Source organism: Meriones unguiculatus, chromosome 6, assembly GCF_030254825.1.
Source record: "Meriones unguiculatus strain TT.TT164.6M chromosome 6, Bangor_MerUng_6.1, whole genome shotgun sequence".
In the NCBI taxonomy this organism is placed as follows: Eukaryota; Metazoa; Chordata; class Mammalia; order Rodentia; family Muridae; genus Meriones; species Meriones unguiculatus.
The window spans coordinates 133,628,965-133,652,830 of NC_083354.1; the positions used below are offsets into that span (position 1 = coordinate 133,628,965).

General features: G+C 39.5%; 1 protein-coding gene across 4 annotated transcripts; it reads left to right on the top strand.

Moving 5' to 3' along the window:
- The first annotated feature begins 2,195 nt into the window (after positions 1–2,195).
- Ccnc (cyclin C) lies at positions 2,196–18,323 on the top strand. 4 transcript variants are annotated; one of them, XM_060386052.1, is made up of 13 exons: positions 2,196–2,404; positions 4,095–4,201; positions 5,115–5,199; positions 5,372–5,441; positions 8,440–8,491; positions 10,311–10,366; positions 11,543–11,578; positions 12,160–12,251; positions 12,812–12,879; positions 13,986–14,065; positions 14,318–14,436; positions 15,207–15,300; positions 15,841–18,323. In XM_060386052.1, exons 1-12 carry the CDS (start codon positions 2,373–2,375, stop codon positions 15,256–15,258), a joined length of 849 nt encoding a protein of 282 aa, XP_060242035.1. In that variant the 5' UTR covers positions 2,196–2,372; the 3' UTR covers positions 15,259–15,300; positions 15,841–18,323. The 4 variants fall into 4 exon arrangements, with proteins under 4 accessions (XP_060242035.1, XP_021483609.1, XP_021483607.1 ...); XM_021627934.2 differs by lacking the exon at positions 15,207–15,300 and having other exon boundaries at positions 15,841–15,931; positions 16,874–18,323; XM_021627932.2 differs by lacking the exon at positions 15,207–15,300 and having other exon boundaries at positions 2,197–2,404.
- The last annotated feature ends 5,543 nt before the right edge of the window (positions 18,324–23,866 follow it).

The following is a 23,866-nucleotide window of genomic DNA, read 5'->3' on the forward strand; positions in this document are numbered from 1 at the left end:
AGGCATTGCAGTACAAACCCGCAATCTAGCACCTAGTGGGCGCAGGCAGAAACGTATCGTCGTTGATGGTATCAGTTGTCAGCTTGACACAAACCTAGATGTACCTCCAAAGGGGAATCTCAATTGAGGAATTACCTCCATCAGACTGGCTTGTGTGCTTATCTGTGAGGCATTTTCTTGATTGCTTATTGGCAGAAGGCCCAGCCCAGTGTGCAGGGTACCATCCCTGAGCTGGGGTGCTTGGCGTATAGAAGAAAGGAAGGTGAGGAAGCCAGGGTGAAGCAAGGCAATAAGAAGTCTCTGCTTTGGTTTCTGCCTCCGTATTTCTGCCCTGGCTTCCCTTGATGATGGACCTGTAATGTGAAACAAACCCTTTCCTTCCCCAAGCTGCATTTGGTCAGTGTTTCATCTCAGCAACAGGGAAGCAGGTCGGAACAGGCTGACTTCATGGTGGGCTCCAGGCCAGCTTGGGGTACATTTGTTTGTTTGCTTGCTTGCTCGTTTGCTGCTCTCTTCAGACAGGGCTCATTTGTGCAGCCTTGGCTATTCTGAAACTCATTCTGCAGAGCAGGCTGGCTTTGAACTCAGATACCCGCCTGCCTCTCTCCTGAGTGCTGGGATTAAAGGCGTGCAGCACTGCGGACCCATTTTTAAAGTGCTATAGAAGCTGGGTGTGGTGGTTCACACTTTTAATCCCAGCACTCATGAAGAAAAGGTAGGCAGAACCCTGTGAGTTTGAGGCCAGATTGGTCTATATGTGAGTTCCAGGACAGCCAGAGCTACATAGCGGGGTCCTGTCTAAACAGAAAATGAAAAATAATAATGTCATAGGATCACATAAAATATTGGTAATAGGAGTTTGTTACAGAATTCATATGCAAGGCTGACAAAACAAAAAGGAAAAAAAGAGTTGAAGAAATTTTAAACTTTTATGATGCAGTTCATGTCTGAGGTGATGGCAGTGTTTTAAAAACATTTTTTTTAAAAAAAAATGTGATCCGCATTGAAACAGACAATAGTGTTTGCATGCTCCTCAACATTTCCAAAGCTGGGGGTATTTGGGGTGAAAATGGGGAGATGTCATGACAATAAACCAGTCTAGCTCATCCAAATTCATTAATAAATGTGCTTCACAGGTTAAATGTGTGTGTGCACAAGTGGATCGATTTTAAAACATCTTTTCTAAAGATGGCACACTAGTTTCACTTATAAAAATAGTTTTCATTCAGTCCACAACTCAGTTGGTCTCCACCCACAAGAAACATTTGTCTTATCTGCCTCAGAATTCTTGAGTAATTTTCAGGTGTGTCCAATCATTGAAACATTTTTAACTTAAATTAAAACTTTAAAAATGTAGACAGGTTCTCACGTCTCCGAGGCTGGCCTAAAATGATGTAGCAGAGGATGAACAACCTTGCCATTCGGTGCATACATAGTATATGGTCCTGATCTGGCCTAAAATGGTGTGGATGAGGATACATGAGCTCACTGTTCCGGGGTCTGTGTAGTACATAGACCTGGGAATTTACCCAGGGCTTCTGGGGCGCATCCCGATTGAGCTAGCCTCTAGACCCACTCCCCTTACTCCCGGCCAGGGTCTCAGCAAGAAGCAAGGACTGGCCGGAAACTCCTAACGTCCCTGTCTCAGCCACTGCAGTACGGAGGGCAATGCAGCAATACTAGACTACTAGATACCAGGTATGATTTAGTGTGGCTAGATGGGCAGCCTTGCTCTGCCATGATTTTGTGTACTAACAGGCGGCTCTGACGTGAAAGGACTGCTGCCATACTAAAACCTGTTAACTCTTCAGGCGTAGAGCCGGCAGCAACTTCACCGAGAGCACTTAGACCGTAACGCCAACATTGTCTTCATGCCTTTCCTCTTCCAATCCCAGGGAAAGAGAAGCCGTGTGACGCCCTGCTTTCTTACAAATGCCAGAGCGATGTTTCTGAGGGCCTAGACACGGTAGACAACGAGACCCCAGAAAGAAAACAGCACCAAGGAGGAGACCGCGCTGCGCCAGCCACGGGGCGTGCCTGGCAGGAAACCCCGCTCCCCGAGGCTCCGCCTCTGCTTCCTCTCCTTCCGGTCAGCCGCCTCAACACGCCCCTCGGCGGTCCAGTGGTTCGCCGGCTCCCTCCGCTCGCAGGGAGGGCCGGAACTTTTGTCAGCCGGAACCGGTGAGCGCCGCGCAGTTGTTGTCGACCGGTGTCAAGGCGACGGCGTGCTGCTCCCTTCCTCTGGCTGCGGTTGCCGTGGAGTTCAGTCCGGCCGGTCTGGGTGAGGAGCACCGCGGCTTGGACGGGGTCTGCGGGCGCGCCGCTGGCCGCGCTGCCGGCTGGTGCCTCTGTATCAGGGCAAGCAGTATTCCATGGCAGGGAACTTCTGGCAGAGCTCCCACTAGTAAGTGAGCGTCCATTTTCTCGCGTGGGACGGGGTTCTGGAGCACGGGGAGGACTGGGCCTGCCATTGCCTTGGAGATTCCGTCCTGGCCGCTGTTGGAGTGCGGGTGAGCCTCCCCGAGAAGCCGCGGGTCCGGAGCGTAATGCACTTGTTTGCTGGCCACCCCTCTTCGCCCAGGATTTCGAGGGCTGAGGGGAGGTGAGCTCCAAGGATGGGTAAGAAAGAGGTAAGAGGTCCGGTCCCCGGGATGAAAGACTGAGGCGGTTTCATTGCGGATTTGGGGGTTTCGGTAGGTGGGATGATGTGGGCACAGGCAGGAGAAACTAGCCCATTGTAGCTCTCTCAGGTTGCCTGTTCCGGACGGGTATGGCTTGCTGTGGCTGGTTTTGTTCGTAGCAGTGGCATTATAATCTCTTGTCTTTCGTCTTACTTGCAGATTTAGTATTTATTTACTTTGAGGGGAGGAGTGAGTCGCGCTTGTTTCTACCTGCTGCTTCCTAGCTCTGCTTTATGCCTACACTGACCTTTTTATTTTCTTCTCCAGACAGAGTTTCTCTTTGTAGCCTTGGCTGTCCTAGAGCTGGCCTCAGATTTACAGAGATCCTTTTGCCTCTGCCTCCCAAGTGTTGGGATTAAAGGCTTGTGCCACCATTTGCCGACTCCTAGATTGACTTTTATGCCCCTAGAATTTGAGTGAGCCAAAAAGGAGGGATTAGCTTTGGGCCTGTACTTAATCCTGGTACTCAGATACTGCTTTGATTGTCTGTCTCAGTGGTGTGATACTGGGACAGACAATAATAAGTATGTTTTAAGAGTCTCTCTTCGACACCATAAAGGGTCTGAGAACCTATGTGCTGGTGCTTGTACAAATGTATGAAGGAAATCAGAAAGACATAGAGAATCTTTGAAAACATCAAGGGATTTCTATACCCTCCAGTTCTCCTGTTTCTTCCTCAAAACATCTTGCTGAGGCTTCAGGTGGGCTGCTGAAAAGCTACAGAAATCTGATGACAAGCTTACCTGAGGGTTTAGAACGGAGTCCACAGCATTCTCATTCATGGGCCAGACAGAATGGGAGTCAAGCAGACTGACCCAGAATTTGAAGATAGTCAGCACAGCAGGCACAAAAAAAGCATCAAAAGCTAAAAGAATTACATTGGCCCAACAAGACTGTGAAACTTTGGGGTGATGCTCAAAATGCTGATTGAAAAAGCTATTTCATTAAAAAGAAGGAAAATTTCCTCTGAGGCAGGATTTACTTGAAATAGGTGAGCATATATTGAAGAACTCAAGCATTTTATTGTTGAATATAGTTTATGCAGTATTTTAGAGACCTCTTTAGAAGAATTAATGCTGGAGTTTCGGAGGTGAGCTAATGCTCTCTCTACCTCTGTGCTACTTTCCTAGCCAGGCAAGAAGCAGCTGGGTGTACTGCTACATGCCTTTAATCCTGGCATTTGGTGGTGATTGGGAGGGGCTGACCTCTCTGAGATTGAGGCCAGTCTGATCTACAGATCCAGGTCAGCCAGGACTACACAGAGAAGCCCTGATTTGAAAAACAAACAAACAAACAAACAAAAAAAAAACACCCATACCTCTTTGAATATGACCAGCTTGTTGAATTGTAGTGTTTTAGGTGCTTTGCTTGTTGGCTTTTTATACTATGCTTTAACATCTTTATATTTTGTAGTTTGCAGTGGATTTTGGATAAACAAGATCTGTTGAAAGAGCGCCAGAAGGACTTAAAGTTTCTCTCAGAAGAAGAGTATTGGAAATTACAGATATTTTTTACAAACGGTAACTTTTAAATTGGTTGAAGTAGTATAGTATAGCTGCTCACCTTTGACGCGTTTTTGTGTGGTGATTTTCAGTGGGTTGTTACAGTCTGCAGTTAAGGCGTTTATTATACATTTATCGTTTTAGCGTTCCGGGAAACACCTTTTGCACCTTATGTGCCATAAGCACGTAATGCTCCTTAGATATTTCTAGTCTAACTCATTTTAACGTTGGCTAAAGCAAAATACTTTAAGAATAAATGATTCTTTTAATTAACATCTTATAGTTGTCATGTTTACCTTATATCTTTGCATTAGCAAGAAGATTTAGTCATGAGACCTTTACTGTGTCTGGGATAGCATTGTTGCCTGTTTGGAGGTTGTTTTGTTGTATTTTATGTGGGTATTTTGCTTGTATCTGTGCACTATATGCTGTATATGGTGCTAAGAAGATTGGAGTTACAGATGGGTTTAAGTCACCATGTGGGTGTTAGGAATGGAATCCCCGTCTTCTGCAAGAGCTTTCAACTCCTCAGCCGTATCTCCAGTCCTGTTGCCTGGTCTTTAACTCTGTCACTCTCTGCAAATCTACCTTTCTCTTATATCAAAGGTTACCTATGGATTTCATGGTAAAATGACATTATCTTACTCTTTAAAGCTATTTTAATATGAAAAGCATTAAAATATGTAGCAAAGGAAGAATATTTTATATTCTACTTCTTTATTGCAAATATAAGTTGTGGGCAGTTTCTTTTTCTTGTTTATGCATATTGCCACATTTGCACGTCTTAATCTGCTGTGGTTCGCAGATGTCTGAGGGTGCCTAGGTATGAATGCTCAGCATTTCAACATAGAAATTACTGTTAAAAGTTAATATTATTAGTGTTATTAGTGATGCCAGATGATACATTTAAATTTTATTATTTTCTCTTTAGTTATCCAAGCATTAGGTGAACATCTTAAATTAAGACAACAAGTTATTGCTACTGCTACGGTCTATTTTAAGAGATTCTATGCCAGGTATGGCTGGTTTGTTTCTTTGTTTGTTTGTTTTGTCCTTGGCTGAAATTCTTTCCTAATTTCTATGTACCATATATGAATAAATCACTTGTTTGCTGTAGAGTTATGATTCTCCCTACCCCCAGTGTGTTCTCTAAACAGTCATCATTTAACTCTTGTCTAATCATTTTAGGTATTCTCTGAAAAGTATAGATCCTGTATTAATGGCTCCTACATGTGTGTTTCTGGCATCCAAAGTAGAGGTACAAAACAATTTTCTGGTTTTTGTCAAAGAATAATTACTATGTATGGTTAATCTTTTTTTTTAAACATTGTCTTTGTATGGATAATCATAGCTGGAAATTTATACAAAATAATATACACATCTTGCAAGTATTTTTATGTAATAAATGTGGCAGTTACTGTGTATCAAGTGATTTAATCCTGTAACTGTGGAGTATACAGCAGTAGTATCCCTGTAGAATAGAAGGGCCAAGGAAAGAACACCCTGACCCTGAGATGAGCCCAAGCTGGAGACCAAGGTCAAGAAAAAGAAACCCACCAATCCTTGAGCTTGCCCCAAGACCAGGCCACAAAACTCCCACCAATACCATGCCACTCTAGAAAGCACCCCTTTCCCCCAGAAACCCTATATAAAGCCTGCCTTCTGCTCAGGTCCCTGCTGCTTTTCACCCAAGCAAAGGCAACCATCTTCTCTTGTTTTTCCCAACAAATCTCTTGTGTGAAGTTTCTTTTTCATTTCCTTAAAGATTTATTCATTTATGTTATATATACAAGTGCTCTGTTCTCATGCACACCAGAAGAGGAAATCAGATTCCATTACAGATGGTTGTGAGCTAGCATGTTGGTTGCTGGGAATTGAACTCGGGATCTCTGGAAGAGCAGCCAGTGCTCTTTACCGCTGAGTCATCTCTCCAGCCCTGTGAGGTTTCTCATTTGATGTGACTTTGTGGTATTGCTTGGCTCCTGGCTGCCAGGATGCCTTTCCCTTCAGAGTTGCAACACTGGGGGAACCTTCTCCCTCAGAGATGTAACACTTCCCATGAGGGAACTTTCCCTGTCAGAGCTGCACCGCCTCCATGGTGAAGCCTTTCCCCTCAGAGCTGAAACACTAACATCCCCATTTTATAAAAGGAAGCTAGGGCATGGAGAGAACAGCAGTCATACACGTCAGAGGCAGAGCTAATTCTTGGGTCCTCATAGTCTAGATCTCCATCTTATAACTTACTTTGCTATCTTTTAAAGACATTGCTTAGTGTGCTGGTACATGCCTTTAATCCTGGCACCTGGGAGGGAGAGGCAGTCAGATCTCTGAGTTCAAGGCCACCCTGAATGACAAAGTAAGTTCTGAGTTCTAGGACAGCCAGAGCTACATAGTGAGACTCTGTTTTGAAACAACAAAAAGACATTGTGTGGTGCTAAGTTGTGTTAAGTACCAGAGCTTATCTACATTAGCGTGAGAATGTAGCTGCTCCTCACCCCTGTGCTTTTTATTTATTCCTGTCTTCTCTGGTAACAATCCATAGGGGGAGAGTGAACCGGGCAGGCAAGGATTAGGAAAGGCTCTGGCTCTATAGACTCTAGGAGACTCTAGGCCAGTGGGAGCAGAACAGGTAGGTAGGAGAGAAGACAAATAAGGACTTGGACCAGCAACTGGATTGTAGTGTAGTATTGTTGAGAAAGTTTATCTTTCAGCCAAAACACAAATAGTAGCAGATTCTGAGAACTGGCTGTTTTTCTTAACTAATCACACAGTCCCTAGTCTGTTCTTTTTTATTCTTAGGTAATGTCTTTAGAATAGTAATTGTATGCATACGAATTTAGCCTAGTAGGTTTACATTTCTTTTGTGTTCATTTTGATTTAGAAGCATTCATGACATCTTTTTAAATTATCTCCTAAACAAAATTGACTAATTAGAAATGCTAAAACCCTTCCTAGAAACCTGTGTTAACACAAGATAAAATTTGATAAATCTAGTTGTGGAAGTCTCATATAGAGAGAGCCTACCTAGTTTCCACGAGGCCTGGTTTTAGTCTGTAGGCCTGAATGTGTAAAGGCTCTTTGTAGGTGAGGTATATTTTCAGGTTTGATTGTTGAATTACTTTGTATCCTTAAATTTTTATGCATTATATTTGATCATGTTTTCCCCTCGCCCCGAACTTCTCCCAGATCCTCGTCCCTAACCACTCTCCCTCTCAAACAAAGCAGAACCAAAAACATAAAACAAAAATCAAAATAAACAAAAAAGCCAGTAAGAAACAAAAAGCCTGCAAAAAAAAAAAAAAAAAAAAAGCCAGGGAGTTGATTTTGTGTTGGCCAGCCACTCCTCCGCACCCGGCCTGCTGTAGACTGTAGTTGATATATCAGCGGCACTCCATTGGAAAACGGGTTTTCCTTGTGCCAGCAGGTATTTGTAGATAGTTCCTTCATTCCCCCCTCTCATTATGTTGCATTACATTTTATCTTGAACTATGACCAAAAGTTTCTGTTTTCTAATTGAATAGAAATTGTTGTACAAAATCATGTTTAACGTATTATCTCCAGCTTTTAATTTTTAGTTTTACTGACTAGGTTTCTTGAAGTTTAAATTCATATACTGTATGTTTACATGCATAATTACACATATGCACATAGTTATAAAGTTACAGATTACCTAGTTTTAATAGAAGGTATATGAATAGTTTTTAATATGTTAAATACAGGACAGATTTTGCTTTTTCTACTTTAAAAGGAAGTAAATGGTTTAGAAATCTCAAGTGTTTTTCTGAAATTAAGTAAGAGTGCATTTAAAGTACCTTACATAATAAATTTTAGTTATTTTATAGTGGTAATATATTAAGGTTGAAAAAGAAATGATAAATTACCTAAAAGCCTTGTATTCCATTGTAACTGTTTCATTCTTTAGAAAGATTGGTATTTGTATGGTCTTCTGAGTAATACCAGCATTTGTTTACTGACTGGATGACTGATTGAGCTAATTGAGCTAAGGACTGAAGCAGGACCCTGCACATTCTTGGCAGGCAGGCAGTATACCACTGAGTTGTATCTCCAACCCAAATTAATGAAATTTTAAGGAAATGTAGTACATTTGGAAACCTTAATATTTCGTAGATTAAGTAGGTAGAAGCTGAATAGACTATAAATATGAGAAGAACTTGGAAATACTGTTTTGAATAGATAGCAGATACCTTTAGTGGGTTTTGGGTAATAAGTACTTGATGTCTTTCACTTTTCAATAGGAGTTTGGTGTTGTCTCAAATACAAGATTGATCGCTGCTACTACTTCTGTATGTAAGTGCAAAATGTGTATTCTGCTTTAAGAATGAAATCTGAAGTAAGCTCTGTAACAGATTTTTTCTTTTGTTGTTTTATGAACCACATGTAGGTGAATTTCTTACTGCTCCAAGGAATCTCTTTATTAGCATGGGAGGTGTTTAGGAGGTGGACATAAAGGATTAGGAAGTTCAAGGCTAGTCTCACCTACATAGTGAGTTTGGGCTACATGAGAGTATCTCTAAAAAAGTTTCTGTATTTTTTTTGTTTTTAATTTATTTATTTTTTATTAATTACAGTTTATTTACTTTGTATCCCAGCTGTAGCCCACTTGCTCAGCCCCTCCTAATCCCCCCTTCACTCCCTCCTCTCCTCCTATACCTCTCCCCAATTTCTTCATTCTTTATGACATTTTGGTTTTTGTTGTTTTGAGATCAAGTCTTAGTACCCTGTCTCTAACATCCAAAATAAAAAAAAGTGGATCATTTTACCATGAAGCGGAATAGGAGCTGACAGCATGATGTGAATCTAATCCCAGTGGAGGTGTTAGCTGTTTAAGTCTAAGGGTTAGTGACGTTTATCAGTGTACAAACAGGATCTGACTGCGTAAATGGGGTGCTGGGTTAAAGGTATGCACCACTATGTGGGTCCTGGACAGACATGGCTTTACCTCATTGAGCCTCTGCCATTAGCAGGAAACTGCTTTATCTGTATACTTCGCACCCTGCTTACAGTAAAGGAATTGTAAAGCCCAGAGGCTTTACTGGACACAGTTTCAGAAGGAGGGAAAGAATGTGAATTTCCTAAGGTCAAGTTTAAACAGTTCAAGGTTTGAGATCTTGGCAGATGTTACCTAAATTCATTGTAGAGTGTCTAGTTTATGAAATATCCTTTTTGAAAATGTAATACATAAAATGCACAGAAGTCTTCTTTCTTTGAATGAAGGAAGTCACTTGTATCAGTGGGAAGAATTCTAAACCAAAACTGTTAGAGCTGCCAGTTGATACCCTCATTGGTTTAAGTATTGTAGCGTAATGACTTAAATACAATTTTCTCAATAATACTTAACTATATGTAACTCATTACTTTTGAGATAGTTAAGAATGGGTTTTCATTTGTACTTTATTAGTGAGTGCAAATAGTAACTGTGTAGTAGAAGAAAATCAGCTAAAGACTTTGCACATATAATGACACTTTTATTTAAAGTATTTGCTTTTGACAAGGTGTGGTTGTATATACCTTTGATACCAGCACAAGGCAGAGGCCAGCCTTGATCTCTGTGACTTTGAGGCCGACCTGGCCTACATAGCAGGTTCTTAGCCAGCTAAGGCTGCATATTAAGATCTTGTCTCAAAAAAACTAAACACAAACGAATAAATAAATTAGTTTATGCCTTTTGGCAAAAACATTTATAAGTTCTGAATGTATCAGTTAGTTAAAACATAATTTTTTTAACCTCAGATAATTACTGCTAACTTTTTGGTGTATTATCCTAACTTTTCCATCTTGCCCTTCTTTTCCCTTTCCCTTTCTTGCCTATGCTCCCAGGAGCTGTGAGTGCAAGCACATGTCATCATTCTAACATGAACCTTTTTTTTTTTGTTGTTGTTGTTATACAATTAAGGCTCTACAATCATATAGGAAAGTGAGCTTTCTACTATCCAATCTTTGCCCTCCCTGAAAACAAAGCTCTAGAACTTTTTTTAAGTATTTCTGAGAGCCCCTACTGAAGGTAATATAGCATACCTTCTAATATTTTAGACTATATTAAAGGAAATTTGGATGAATTGACAATGGCATTTTCTTGGCTTTAATTGTTTTGTTTTGCTTCCTGTAGTAAAAACTAGGTTTTCATATGCCTTTCCAAAGGAGTTCCCTTACAGGATGAATCATGTGAGTACATTACATAAAACTCTGTATTATTAACTAACTGTATTATATTAGAGTAAACTTCAGCATCTCTTAGAAATGGGAGTTTCAAATACTATAAAATATAGACATTATTTTACATTAAACTTCAGTGGCTTTTCTATATATATATATATATTTTTTTTTTTTTTCTGGTAATACTTAAGAGTAGCAACTATTAATCTTGGATCCTAGGTAGTTACCTTAAGAATTTTTAATAAAATTGAAGTTAGGGCTTCTCCAAATTAAAGCAGAATTTTCAGGCTTGAGTAGTAACCAGCAGCTCTTGTGTCAAAGCTTGTGTGAGCACTGCTATCATGGAATAATTTGAAAACTACTCTTGGGAAATTACCACTTGAGTTTCTGTTGGTACTTTAAAAGATGTACCTTTTCCCACCTTGCAAGGAATTTGTTTATTCCATGTAGTGTAGATAATTGCCCTGTGCATTTGTCATATAGAAATTACACAGAAAAATTTAAAGTTTGTTTTGTTTTATTTGTGACAGGGTTTCTCTGTGTAGCTCTGGCTATCTTCAAACTCTCAAACTCGCTTTGTAGACAAAGTTGGCCTCAAACTCAGAGATCTGCCTGCCTCTGCTAGGGTTGAAGGCATGTGCTACCATGCCTGGCTTAAAACTGAAGCTTCTAACAGTTATAAAACAGGCTTTTTCTTTTCTTAAGGAGCAAGAATTCTGGAGTTATAGCTCAGTAGTAGAGTAAGTGCTTAGCATATTTGAGACTTTGGGTTCAATTTCAAGTTATCCCTGCCCATTTCCCCAATATGTGATACTACCTTTTCCTTTTAAGAGTTTAAAATGTTCTATATAACATTAAAAAGCATTTTTGCCAGGCGTAATGGCACACGCCTTTAGTCCTAGCACACAGGAAGCAGAGGTGGGCTCAGAAGCAAAGTCTTTGTGACTTTGAAGCAAGCCTGGTCTATATCGTCAGACTCTGTCTCCAAACACAAACAAAACTAGTAAATTTTTTGTGTGAATATTAATGCTAATATAAGCTACTGTGTTTATTTTCTTGATTTAGAAACTATATGTAATATTGATAAATTATTTAATTTATCTGTATCTCTAAGTTGTTATTTTAAATAGAGTATTCATGAAACTATACTTATTTTCCTTGTTTGATTTTTTTTTCTTTTACCAGATACTAGAATGTGAATTTTACCTTTTAGAATTAATGGTATGTATATCTTTTAATAATACAGTAAAACTTAATGAATGGTACTGCAAGGAAGTTAATTGATATGTTATGGCAAAATTATAAAAGTATAAGCATTACCACCTTTCTAAAGCCTATAAAATAATTTATCTTACTTGGACTGGAACATTTTTATTTTACTGTAACTATACTAAGGATTACAAGCAAATTGCCAAGACATTAAACCATTGTAAGTTATGTGCACAGTTTGTGTATGTGTGCAGAGTTAGAGATAGATTGTGTCTTTGGCATGCATAATTTTGCTCCTCTAGTTGAGAATTATGGATTTACACGCTAGTGTGTTACGGATGTGACACTTTGAATCTCTAAGGGGAAGAATGGGTGCTGACTGAGTGCCAACTGATGTACCAAGGTACAGTCCAGAGAGAGCACTGCCCTCACTATTGCAGTAGCTTGGGGTCATATTTGAGTAAGAGAAAAAAAGGAAGCAAGTATGTGAAAGAGAAATTATTTGAAATACAGAGAACAAGTCATTGGAAAGTGATACCGTTTTATCTTGTAATGACTCTATTTATATATACATATTTTAAACCTGTTTCTAGGATTGTTGCTTGATAGTTTATCATCCTTATAGACCTTTGCTCCAGTATGTGCAGGACATGGGCCAAGAGGACGTGCTGCTCCCCCTTGCATGGTAACTAAAACCGACGTTGCTCTTAAGGACTACGCAGGAGCACTGGCGACTGAATGTGTGATTTAGCATCGTAAAGTGCAGACTCTGCGTGTTACACTTTTAGCAGCTATAGTGGTATAAGTTATGAAGCTATACATATCTTGGATTACCTATTTGATAAGTATACCTGCTAAATATACTGTATGAAAATCAGACTTTACATGAAAATTAACATTTATTTTTAAAATAATACTTTTTGATTGGATTCAACAAAACCCAGTTTACTTTTGATTTTTTTTAAATGTAAATAATTTTTATTTTACATAATTTGTTGTGAAGTCCCAAAATTGAAAATATACTCACTAATACATGAATTTTTGTTTTTATTCAGTAATGTGTATCTCTTTGTTGTCACATTCATGAAGTCCTTGTTTTGCCTCTATGTTTCATTTTTGTGGCTGTGCTCAGTAATCGAACAGGGATGTAAGTGCACAACGGTGGGAAATCTGGCTCTCTGTGGGAGAAGTTACATAGTCAGTAAAGTAGTTGCGCTTTTAGTAATAAGATTTACATTTCTACAGGAGGATAGTGAATGATACCTACAGGACGGATCTTTGTCTGCTGTATCCTCCTTTCATGATAGCTTTAGGTATGTAAATTTGGTATGCCTTTATTGGTTAAACTGTCTTTGCCTATTTAGGTCATCCTAAAATAAATTTCACCTCATTATAATTTATGTTTTTATGAAGTAGTAGACTAATCCATGAATATGAGTGTTCAGTAATACACACTACAACTGTCACAGATTAGCATTTCCTCCCTTCCCCTTTTTTTGGTAAGGTTTTTTTTTTTCATTAGTTCATTTAAAGTATTTTTTTCAAGACTTATTCATTTGTGTTTGTATTTGAGTGCTCTGTTTTCATGCACACCGGAAAAAGGAATCAGATTCCGTTATAGATGGCTATGAGCAACCACATGGTTGCTGGGAATTGAACTCGGGATGGAATGCAGGTGTTTTTGCCTAATGATTTGTTTATTTTTCTAATATTAGTGTTTAGTGTTTTGTTTTAATATTAGTGTATTAGTGTTTTGCTTGTATGTATGCCTGTGTGAGTGTCAGATCCCTTGAAACTGGAGCTATAGACAGTTGTGAGCTGACGTGTAGATGCTAGGAATTGAACCTGGGTACTCTGGAAGAGAAGGCAGTACTCTTTACTGAAGAGCCATCTCTCCAGCCCCTCTGGAATGCAGGTATTTTATTTCCTCCTGTGAGGAGATAACCTGCTTGATTAACATTTCTGGTTTCCCCAGCTCTCTGGGGTACAGAACTATTGTACATTCAACAAACATTTCTAAGATTTAGCAGTGCATTAGTTAGGTGGGGCTTTGTTTTCTGTCATTGACGTGTGGGTGTGATTTGGCACTAGTGTTCATAGGTGGTTTTCCCTGTCCTAACATCTTGGTTGGAGTTGGCTTCTCTTGTGGCAGGTCTGCCCTCAGGGCACCCTTGCTGTGACTGTACCCTGGGAAGACAGTGTGGCAAGGACCGTCTATAGCTACCCATTTGGTTCTGGGTCAGCAAACTGATAAACCTTCTATTAAATGTTGATGCACAATAGTGTGTGTGTGTCTCAACATTGAAGCTACACATTTAAAAATTAGTATTGGAAAATAAGGCAATCTTTATGAAAATCTACAGTTCTAAGACTATATGTGCAATTAAATTTGAACAATTGTCTCCAATTTTGTTTCTAGCTTGCCTACATGTAGCCTGTGTTGTACAACAGAAAGATGCTAGGCAATGGTTTGCGGAACTTTCTGTGGATATGGAGAAGGTACTCTCCTCTATCTTTGAAATCATGGTCTCACTCTATAGCCCTGCCTTGCCTGAAACTTGCTGTGTAGATCAGGCTAGCCTGCAATGCATAGAAATCCACCTGCCTCTCTCCCAAGTTCTGGGATTGAGACGTGTGTCACCACGCCCTGCATCATGTGTGTTCTTTACATACTAGTATGATATGTGTTCTTTACATACTAATATGTTGCTCATTTTTGCTACTGAAATCTTTTCAAATATTTTCTTCTAGATTTTGGAAATAATCAGGGTTATTTTAAAACTATATGAGCAGTGGAAGAATTTTGATGAGAGAAAAGAGATGGCAACTATTCTTAGTAAGATGCCAAAACCAAAACCACCTCCAAACAGGTACATTTTCAACTTAATTACTAATTTATTTTCATTCTATAGTATACTCAGTTATCATTTTCTTAGAATGTGTTATATTTTATCTTTTCTCTTAAACTTATATATACTAAGATTTCTTGATTTCTGTTAATGTAACTTCTGTCTTGATAAATTGAGAATGTCTCAGTTTTAAGATAAGTTCTTCTATCTAGTAACTTTTTCCTGGGCAATGGAGGTCTATTACAGGTATCCCTCAACATATAGCCACATTCTGTACAGAAATGGAGCTGCATTAGACAAACATTTGAAGTTCAGAGATAAAAAGCTTGAAAGTAATTCTTTCCATTTGACTGTCATTCCTCTCCCTTCAGTAATGATTATTCACCTATTTTATACGTATCAGTAACCATTTTCATGATCTGATATGCTATAGATAATAAATTTTAGCTTCTGAGCGATCCTATGATCCATAGCACAGATTTACATATAATTTTGCCAAAGAAGAACCTCCTGTGCTAAGAAGTTTTTGTTGTTTAGATGAATCTGTTCACTTAACTAAGTGACTCTCTGCCCTCTCTGTATCAGATCATTCAAAGAGAGAAAGGTGGAGAAGGAAGATAAATGCTATGAGTGTAGTTTTTCTTAGAAAGGTCATAGAGCACTACGATGCATTTATAGACTGCTGCTGCTTACAGTGATGTTACGATTGAGAAGAAAATGGTGCATAAGTGTTACGAGGAGCTGCTTGAGGCAGTCATTCAAACAGCTACCTTTGGATGCATTTTTTACAGAGGCTCCCTGAGTGACTCTCCACTAATGGCAGGGCCTGAAGCTGCAAGATGATGATGGACAAGATCAGGCAATCTCCTATTGTCACAGTTACTGGTATTTTCAGCTTTAGTTATTTTTATTTTAATATTCAGCATTTTTCCAGGAAATTACCATATTTTTGATGTCTAAAAAAGTTTGTTATCATTACCATATGATTTTAGTATGCCATTGGACAACAGGTTTTTTTTTCCTTTTTTTTGAAAGACACATTGGATTTTCCTAGAGAGTAGAAATAGAATTTGACATGTTAGATTTAATTTGTTCAGAAGAAGTTGTAATCTCTATGTTGAGTGATACCTGTAATAATAGTGGAATTCCAAACTCTAACAAATCTTTGAATGTATATGGACACTAACTTCCAGACTGCTTGCTATGTATGAGGGTGGAAAGTTACAGAAGAATAAAAACATAAAACCAACTGTTAGTTTTCTGGCTTTTAATTTTTCTACACCTGTGCTTTATAATCAGGAATGTTTTTGTTTTGTAGAATTTGTTCCACAGAATAATGAACTTCAGAAATTAGTAGTACTAGCAGGGTATTGGAAAATGGATCTTTTAATTGGCATCAAATTTCTTTCTTCCCCATTTGAACAGTGAAGGAGAGCAGGGTCCAAATGGAAGTCAGAACTCTAGCTACAGCCAATCTTAAAACACCCTGAAGAACCCCGTAGTGGACCACTTGGAAGTAAGCATTGGACAGTTTGAGTAATGTCTTCATTGGAAATCAGACGCAAACGAATAGCTTGTTTCTGTCAAGCATATTGGGAATTGACTTAATTTTCACAAAATAAGTTTTCTTTACATAATTGATTCTAGTGTGTAATTTATTAAATCTTAATTATAAAATTTATAAAATTTAGTAAGGCTCTAGGGGACCTATAGCCATACATAAACATTTCAGAGTTAACCTCTCTCTCACATACACACATATAGACACACACTAATACTGTTTTTTGATTAGCATAATTGGTTTTTACATTAATAATACATATTTTTTATGAAGGCAGGAAACATGGAATGTCATTTGTTTAAAATTCTCTTTGGACATTGAGGGACCAAAAAAAGGACAGAAAAAGTCAGTAAAAGTTCCCCCCACCCAGTTGAAATTTAAAAATTTAAACTAAGAAACTAAATGTTAGAAAATCCTACAAGGTTTTTAGGAATGATAACTATAATTTGAGGGATATTAATCAAGCACTTACAGATTTTAAAATATGTTTTATTCAATACTTTTTGTATCATCACAGACAATACTAGCCCAGCCTGTCAGAAAAGTGCAATATATATTCATACTTTGACATTTTAAAGGTTATATTGACTGATTAGCGGTTTTGAAATGCTGGGAAACCTGAAAAAGTTATTATAGTTAGTATGCATTTAAGAGTTTAATTGGATTGGATCGCTCAGAGTTGGAGATCAGCCTGGTGTACAAAGTAAGTCCAGGATAGCCAAGGCTACACAGATAAGCCCTGTCTCAAAAATAAAATAAAAAAAAAAAATCTTTAAAAAAAGTATTTAATTTGGTTTAACAATTAAGTTGAACTTCAGTGAAATTTTAATGTTAATCTTTAATCTGTCCTGAAAATTTTTATGTGACACACACACCCAGTTTAAGTTTGTGTTTTAGTGTGAGCTGACATGCACAGCAAGTGTTCTGCGTCAAGAGCCTCGCCAGGTTTCAGGTCAGGGAGACGCTGCCATTATTAGTGCTGTGGCTGTCGATTCCAGATAAACGTGTCGGTGGGACTGCTGTCTCTGGAACTTCAAAGATGAACTCTCTTTTTCAGACTTGGAAGAATGATAAATAACTTGGAATAATGGGATATTATTGTATAGTTTCGCACTTTTAAAAAAATAAATCATGAAAAAAAATTTACTGTTAGCTTCCTAGTTAAGTTCTTCAGCTATGTTAATTCATGTCCTGAATTCGTGTCGCTTAGTTTGACTTAGGTTTTCTGACCATCTTTCTGTGCATTAAATTACAGCCCTATGCTCTGTTAAGGGCTGATTTTGTATAGTTTATGAATAGATTGTAAGGAAAGTCCTGCTTCCCTATGGAGAGTATCAGTGCTGGTAAGGATACAATGCATTGGTACCGATGTGGTCCTCCTAAGGTTGTATAAGCATAAGAAAAAACTCCGAGCTCTCCCAGGCCAAAGGGGTTAATCTGAGCTTAGCTTGGATGCTTGGTGATTGCCCATTACAGTCACTAGCTGTAGTTTATCTTGAAGCTTTTTTAAACCGAGTTTTCTTTGCAATCACTTATTGTGGAAAATTAAAAATTGACAAGAGCTGACAGAGCATTGTAATAACCCTCCATGTGTATATGATCTGGCCTCAGCAATTACTGATTCATAGCCAATGTCACCTTATTTAAACTTCCACATTAGTCTTCAGTTTGCATATTAATTTGAATAAAATTTCAGATAATATCATTCATTAGTATTTCATACTTGTAAGAGGTCAAATAATTACCAAATATTATGCTAAAATTCTCAATTCCCTGAAAGTTGCAGAACATATTCTATGTGTCCATTTAGAAAAAGAAATCCTTTTAGTTTTAGATTCACAGAGTCTTCCTCCATGTTAATAAAATTCCCTGTTTTCATTTGTTCATCTATTAAGTTTCCCATAGCCTAAGTTGTTCTGTGAGCATCTTTAGCTTGCCATTTAGTGTGTGTTTTCCTTTTTATTTCTGTAAATTGGTAATTGGCTGTGAAGGCTGATGGCATTGAGATACTTTTTGTTTTGGCTAGACTACTGTGGCAGTCTCTTCCGTTGGTGACTGCATAGTGGCTATTGCTGTATTGTCACCCACGTGGGAAAGTATTGTTTTTCAGGGCCACTCACTGTCGTAGGCACACTGTCCAGTATCATAGCCACCAGCCACTTAGGGCTGGACGTTACTATGTGGCTCGTCCGGATGCAGATATGCTGTGTATGTGCAAACATGTTGGATTTCAGGTACTAGTCAAAGCAAAAGAATGTTAAAATCTCAATTTGTTTATAAGCATTATGTGTTTCAAATGATAATATTTTGGATACATAGAATTAAATAAAACATTATTAAAATTAAATTTTCCTGTTTCTTTTTAATTTTTTGAATGTAGGAACATTTGAAATCACAGAGTGGCTTGCATTGGACAGTGCTGCTTCCAGATAATAAGGAAAATACTAGATTTCTTTCTCATCCCACCTACCTCTCATTCACATTTCCTGCTTTTTCTTTTAACTTTTAGTCATTTCTCTGCTTTTTACTTCAACATTTACAATCAGCAAACTCTTAACATTGGTAATTTAAACACTTAATGTATACCAGATAACCAATACTATGCTAAGTTTAAGCTTGTTGACAGAGTACGTTTACTGCAGAGACGAGAACTCATTAGCTGCAGATGAAGTGAGTGACAGCTTATTACAGGTTCTAATTCATAAAACCTGGGCATCTGAACTCCAAACCCTTGACCATATTGCCTCTTCTGCTTGCCCCTCCCCTTTGTATTTTTCATTTTCAGTTGTAGATGTTACCTTACTTTGGAAGATTGTGCTTTCTCACACATCTTCCCCTTCACCCCTACAATGGGACTTCTGTCATTTAACTATACAGCTGGAGCTGCTCCACACCTATAGTATCAGCACTTGGGATGTGGAGTCAGGATCAGAAGTTCAAGTCTAGCCTGAACTGCATGAGGCAGTATCTCTAAAGGATAACAATTGAAGTGTTTTTTAAAATTCATATTTAGTATATATTGATTATAGTCTAATAGCCTCTTTTAAATATTTTTGTCTTTTTATAATTGACAAGTACCTTAGTTATAATTTTGATTTATTGATTTGATTTTGCTTTCTGCAAATTATTTGTTTGCTGAGTCCATCCTACTGAGTAGAATGACTGCTTTCAAGGCCAAGTATCACTGCTGTTGTAGAACTGACTAGATTGGGATTCCCTCTATTTTCCCTTATGTAGTTAACCAAACTTTAGAATTCAAGCTTTTTAAGTAGCACCTTGTTCTTTTTGAGAATATAGTTCATTCTGTGTCTTAAGGATATTCGTCTTGATGATTGTTTTAAAGTGTTTTGTTTTTGTTTTTTGTTGTTGTTGTTGTTCCCTGGTGGGTTTTGTTTTTGTTTTCGTTTTCGTTTTTTTCCTTCTGGGACATGGTTTCTCTGTATAGCCCTGGCTGTCCTGGAACTCACTCTGTAGCCCAGGCCGGCCTCACACTCATAGAGATCACCTGCCTCTGCCTCCCTGTGCTGGGGTGAAAGGCTGATAGGCCACCACTCCTGACAGTTCCTGTTAGAACAGTTTCCTTCATGTTCCTTTTCCTTTGTTTCCCTTAGTCACATTGTTTCAAGTTAGAATCTTGCCATAATTTAAAGGATCCTACATATTTGAGAAGACAGAGAAAGATAATTGGAAAGACTGTTAAAACAACTAGCATAGAATCAAAGATTGAACAGCTGTCATGGTGGAGAGTTGGTTCAGTAGTGAAGAGCATTTGTTCTTGCAAAGGACCCAGGTTTGATTCTCAGCACCCACATGGAGGCTTATCACAAGGTCGTACACAGACAAAGCAAGCGTGTGAATAAAGTAAACCTAAAAAAATTGTTTTTAAACAGCTACTATCAGCTATAATCCACAAAGAAAGTATGAAGTGGGGATTTATAAATGCACTCAGATATACTCAGTCTGCCACGATAACACCTAGAAGTTTCTTTATTCCCCTTCTCTTTCCTTACTAAATCTCCTGTTTCCTTTTCTCCTTTTCCTTGGTGCAATTGTTCACTCTTTTATTTGAATTGATTGATTGCGTTAGGGTCTCCTGCAGAGGACCTGGGTTCAGTTGCAGCCACGTAGTAGTTTACAACCATCTGTAACCACAGTTCCAGGAGCTCTGACTCCTTTTTCTGGCATCTACGGGCACTGCATGCCTGTGGTGAACTACCAAGTACAGGAGAAACCATCATACACATAAAAATGTGTAAATATTTTTTAAAAGAATAAAAAACTTTAAATAAATCATGTCCTGAACCTGTATCCATTAAGAGTTATATATGCCATGTACATAGTAAAAAGCAAAATATATTCTCACAGAATCGAAGACACCTCATGGAAATCATGAATTAGGTGAAAAAGATAAGAATGAAGGGAAACAGACATTCAATTAATTCAGAATTTTGTCCATTGTTGGCACATTTTCCATGGCTACCTCTGTCGCTCTGTTGCGATCTACCCTTTATCAAAGTTATCTTCTCCCGTGATGGGTATAAACAGCTACTTTAAAAATAATGCATTAAAGGTTGTGCAGTGACGGTACACGTCTTTAATTCCAACACTGGGGAGGCAGAAGCAGAGGGATCTCTGCAAGTTCAAGGCCAACCTGAACTACAGAGTGACTTCCAGGACAACCAAGGCTAGACAGAAACCTTGTCTTGGCATTAAATTATATATCATGTTTTTATATTTTGAGGCCTCTGACACTGTTAGTAATGGTTTTAATATCAGGTTCAAAATGTTAGTGCAAGCCCTTGGGAGGGTAAAAGGATCTTGAGTTCAAAGGCACCTGAGACCATATTAGAGACCCTGTCTTAGAAAAGAGAAGCATCAACACTGGAGAGATGGCTCAATGATTAGGAACACTGGCTGTTCTTTCTAGGACCCAGGTTCACTTCTCAGAACCCACATGGAATCTAACACCTGCACACAGAAACCATATCACACAGACACAAGGGTAAACAGTGTACATAAAAAATAAAAAAAGAAAAGCATCACACTCTCAAAGGTAACAACTTTGTTTTAAATGTGGGCAAGAGCGAACAATGTAAACGGGTCCTCAGGATTCTGGTGGCTGTCATCTAGGGTATTTCTAACTCTTTCTGTGGATCAGATAAAATCACAGGGTAAGGATTTTAATTGAGTTCAAAGGATAGGATTGTCCTGTGCCTCGTGTCCCTGAATAAAAAAAAAAAAAAAAAAGGAAAGGACATGACTGCTCCTAGTTATGGTCTGCTCCTAGTTATGGTGAAGGAGAAGTTTATTATAGATTGTGGGAAAGCATAGACAGAAGCAGACACACAACCCTGAGCCTTGTGGGAAGGGAGAGGAAGGGAAAGGAGAGAGGGAACCAAGTACAGTGGGGGGGGGAGGGGGCAAAGGTACAAAAAAGGGCAGGTAACCAAAATGTCTGGATTATATAGAGAAGAGCATCTCAAGGAGAATGCCAGCCCAGCCAATGGGCTGGAGATTTTGTTATGCCCAAGTCTTGCAGACCCCAGAGACTACCAAGAAGCCAATTCCAATGCAAATGCATTAGGGTCTTTATTACAAGCTTGAGTTTGGGCCTTCACCATCACTGGCACAGTAGTTAGGTGTAGAGTCCTGAGCTCAGAGGGATGAGGGTTTTTATTGGGTTTTGAGCAAGGACTGGGGAATTTCCAGGTTAGCAGTTACATAATTGGGTGACATTCAGCAAGGGCAAGCTTGTTACAAAGTGGTTGGCTAACAGTAACTAATATTGAGCAAGCTATCTGTAGCCCTCAGAAATGTTGGGTATTTTCTGTGCCATGACTGTTCCATGAGGTCGGTGGGCTGCCCAGCACAGATGCCCCACCCTGAGCTAAAATACCTTCCCATTCTTGTGGTTATCCTCAGGCTATTCCTTGGGTTGGGAATTTTATGGTCTTGTTCCTGAAATTGGTGACCTATAGCCTAGTTCCTGGGACTGATGGTTTTTAGGGGAGAGGAGGTCGGGTCTGATCCTCTCAACTTCAGGGCAGAGGGCTGAGTGTGCCAGCCATGTATCCTGTAACAGGTAGGGACTGAAGGAACCTGGAGGCCAGGTGCACTTTGATACGCGAAATAAGCAGCTCTTTGTCCTGGGTTTGATAATTGTCAAAATAGTGGGCTCTGTCTGACAGTAGTGGGCCAATTCCAGGTGTTGTCAAAGATAAAAGTTGAACTTAGGGAACCCTGAGCCGAATGAAAATGCTCAGTAAAGAAACCAAGATAGCTGTTTGGAGCAGGGCGAGGTGGCAGTTGGGTATTGCAATATTGTATAGACATTTGGGAGGCTGCAGCGCTATTGTAACTGCTTAATAAGTGAGAAGCCCTGAACTCATTTCCCAGAAGATCAAAAGTAAAAATAAACATCTCTTGCTTTAAGAATGTCTTGGGGATCCCAGCAATCAGGGAGGCAGAGTCAGGCGTATCGCTGTGAGTTCCAGCCCAGCCTAGTCTGTAAAGCAAGTCCAGGACAGTCAAGGCTACACAGAGAAACCTTGTGTGTGTGGTGGGGGAGGGTTGAGCTGCTCCATGGGTGAAAGGGGAAGAAGTTTATTCTAACTGGCTGTCTCCCAGAAAAACAAGAGGAAGCAACAGGGGAAGATTTCCAGGGTTAAATGGAAATAGGAGAAAAGGGGCTTGTGGGCTGGAGTCTGACTTTCGGGAGGGACTGAGAGAGCCTGGAAGCTAGCACTGACATTGACAAGTTAATAGGCAGCACAGTCATGTTAGTGAAGAGCCCCATGTGCCTCCTGCCAGAGATAAGGAGCTTGACTCCTTTTTAGCAAGCAGGAACTTTTCTGCAAGCCTCTGAGGGAATGGGACTTTTGTCTAAAAGTCCAACCATGGGAAAAGGACTTTGGGAAACCAGATAAGGACCATTTCCCTCTTTTTGGCAGAGCTGGTTTAGATGAAGTGTAGTATTATAATTAAGAGTGTTAGTATTTATTTTAAAATGATGCCACACACACAACAGATATTATATGAAAGAGAGTTATTGGATGGAGGTGGAGAGATGGAGAAGGAGAGGAAAGAGAGAGACATGGTGGTGGGGGTGGCAGGAAAGAAAGTGAAGCAGAGCAAGAGGAGGGGAACAGAGTGCAAGAGAGACAAAGCGGCGGGTTGGTCCTTTTATAGCTTGCACAGGTGCAGCTGAACTGTGTCTGCCGCGTAGCTGTTTGGCAACACATAATGACATCATAGGTTACTAGGCGACAGAGGAGCAGGCTGCCTGAATGCTAACAGAGGCTCTGGGAGGCAGGTTTGCGTTGGGTTCGGGGTGGAAGCCGAGAAAACCCACTTCAGAGACTGAAGCTTAAAATACAAGCTTTATATTATGCGCTTGCAGGGAGGCGGCCAGTTGGGGATTTGAACTGCGTCCCTAGGGGAAGCTGCATTCCATATATAAAGGGCGAAAACCATAGAGCAAGGGGGAGTGGGTGGGTGGTAGCATTGTCCAATCATATTTTGACATAAGGGCTTGAGCAAGGGAGTTTTCATTAATCGGGGCAGGAGTAGGTCCTTGGGCCTGAACTTGTTTAACCCTGCCAGCAAGATGGAGAAGTTGCCGGGCGGTGGTGCACACCTTTGATCCTGCACTTGGGAGGCAGAGGCAGGCAGATTTCTGAGTTGGAGGCTAGCCTGGTCTACATTGTGTGTTCCAGGACAGCCAAGGCTACACAGAGAAACCCTGTCTTGAGATGCCTGGACTCAGACAATCGCCTTTTTACAAGTTGTCCCTAAGATGCCTGGACTCACACAACTGTTTCCTTACAATAGAAGCTGTTCAGCTATTGGGAAGTCCCCAGGTCCTCTAGGGCCTGGAACCTTGAATTTGCT

What these genes read in the sequence shown, in the direction of transcription:
- Ccnc (XM_021627934.2), top strand. Translation starts at nt 2,373, where the DNA reads ATGGCAGGGAACTTCTGGCAGAGCTCCCACTA. An exon ending in TTCTGGCAGAGCTCCCACTA is followed by an intron (nt 2,405 to 4,094) that starts GTAAGTGAGCGT and finishes TATATTTTGTAG; the next exon opens with TTTGCAGTGGATTTTGGATA. An exon ending in TTCTGGCATCCAAAGTAGAG is followed by an intron (nt 5,442 to 8,439) that starts GTACAAAACAAT and finishes ACTTTTCAATAG; the next exon opens with GAGTTTGGTGTTGTCTCAAA.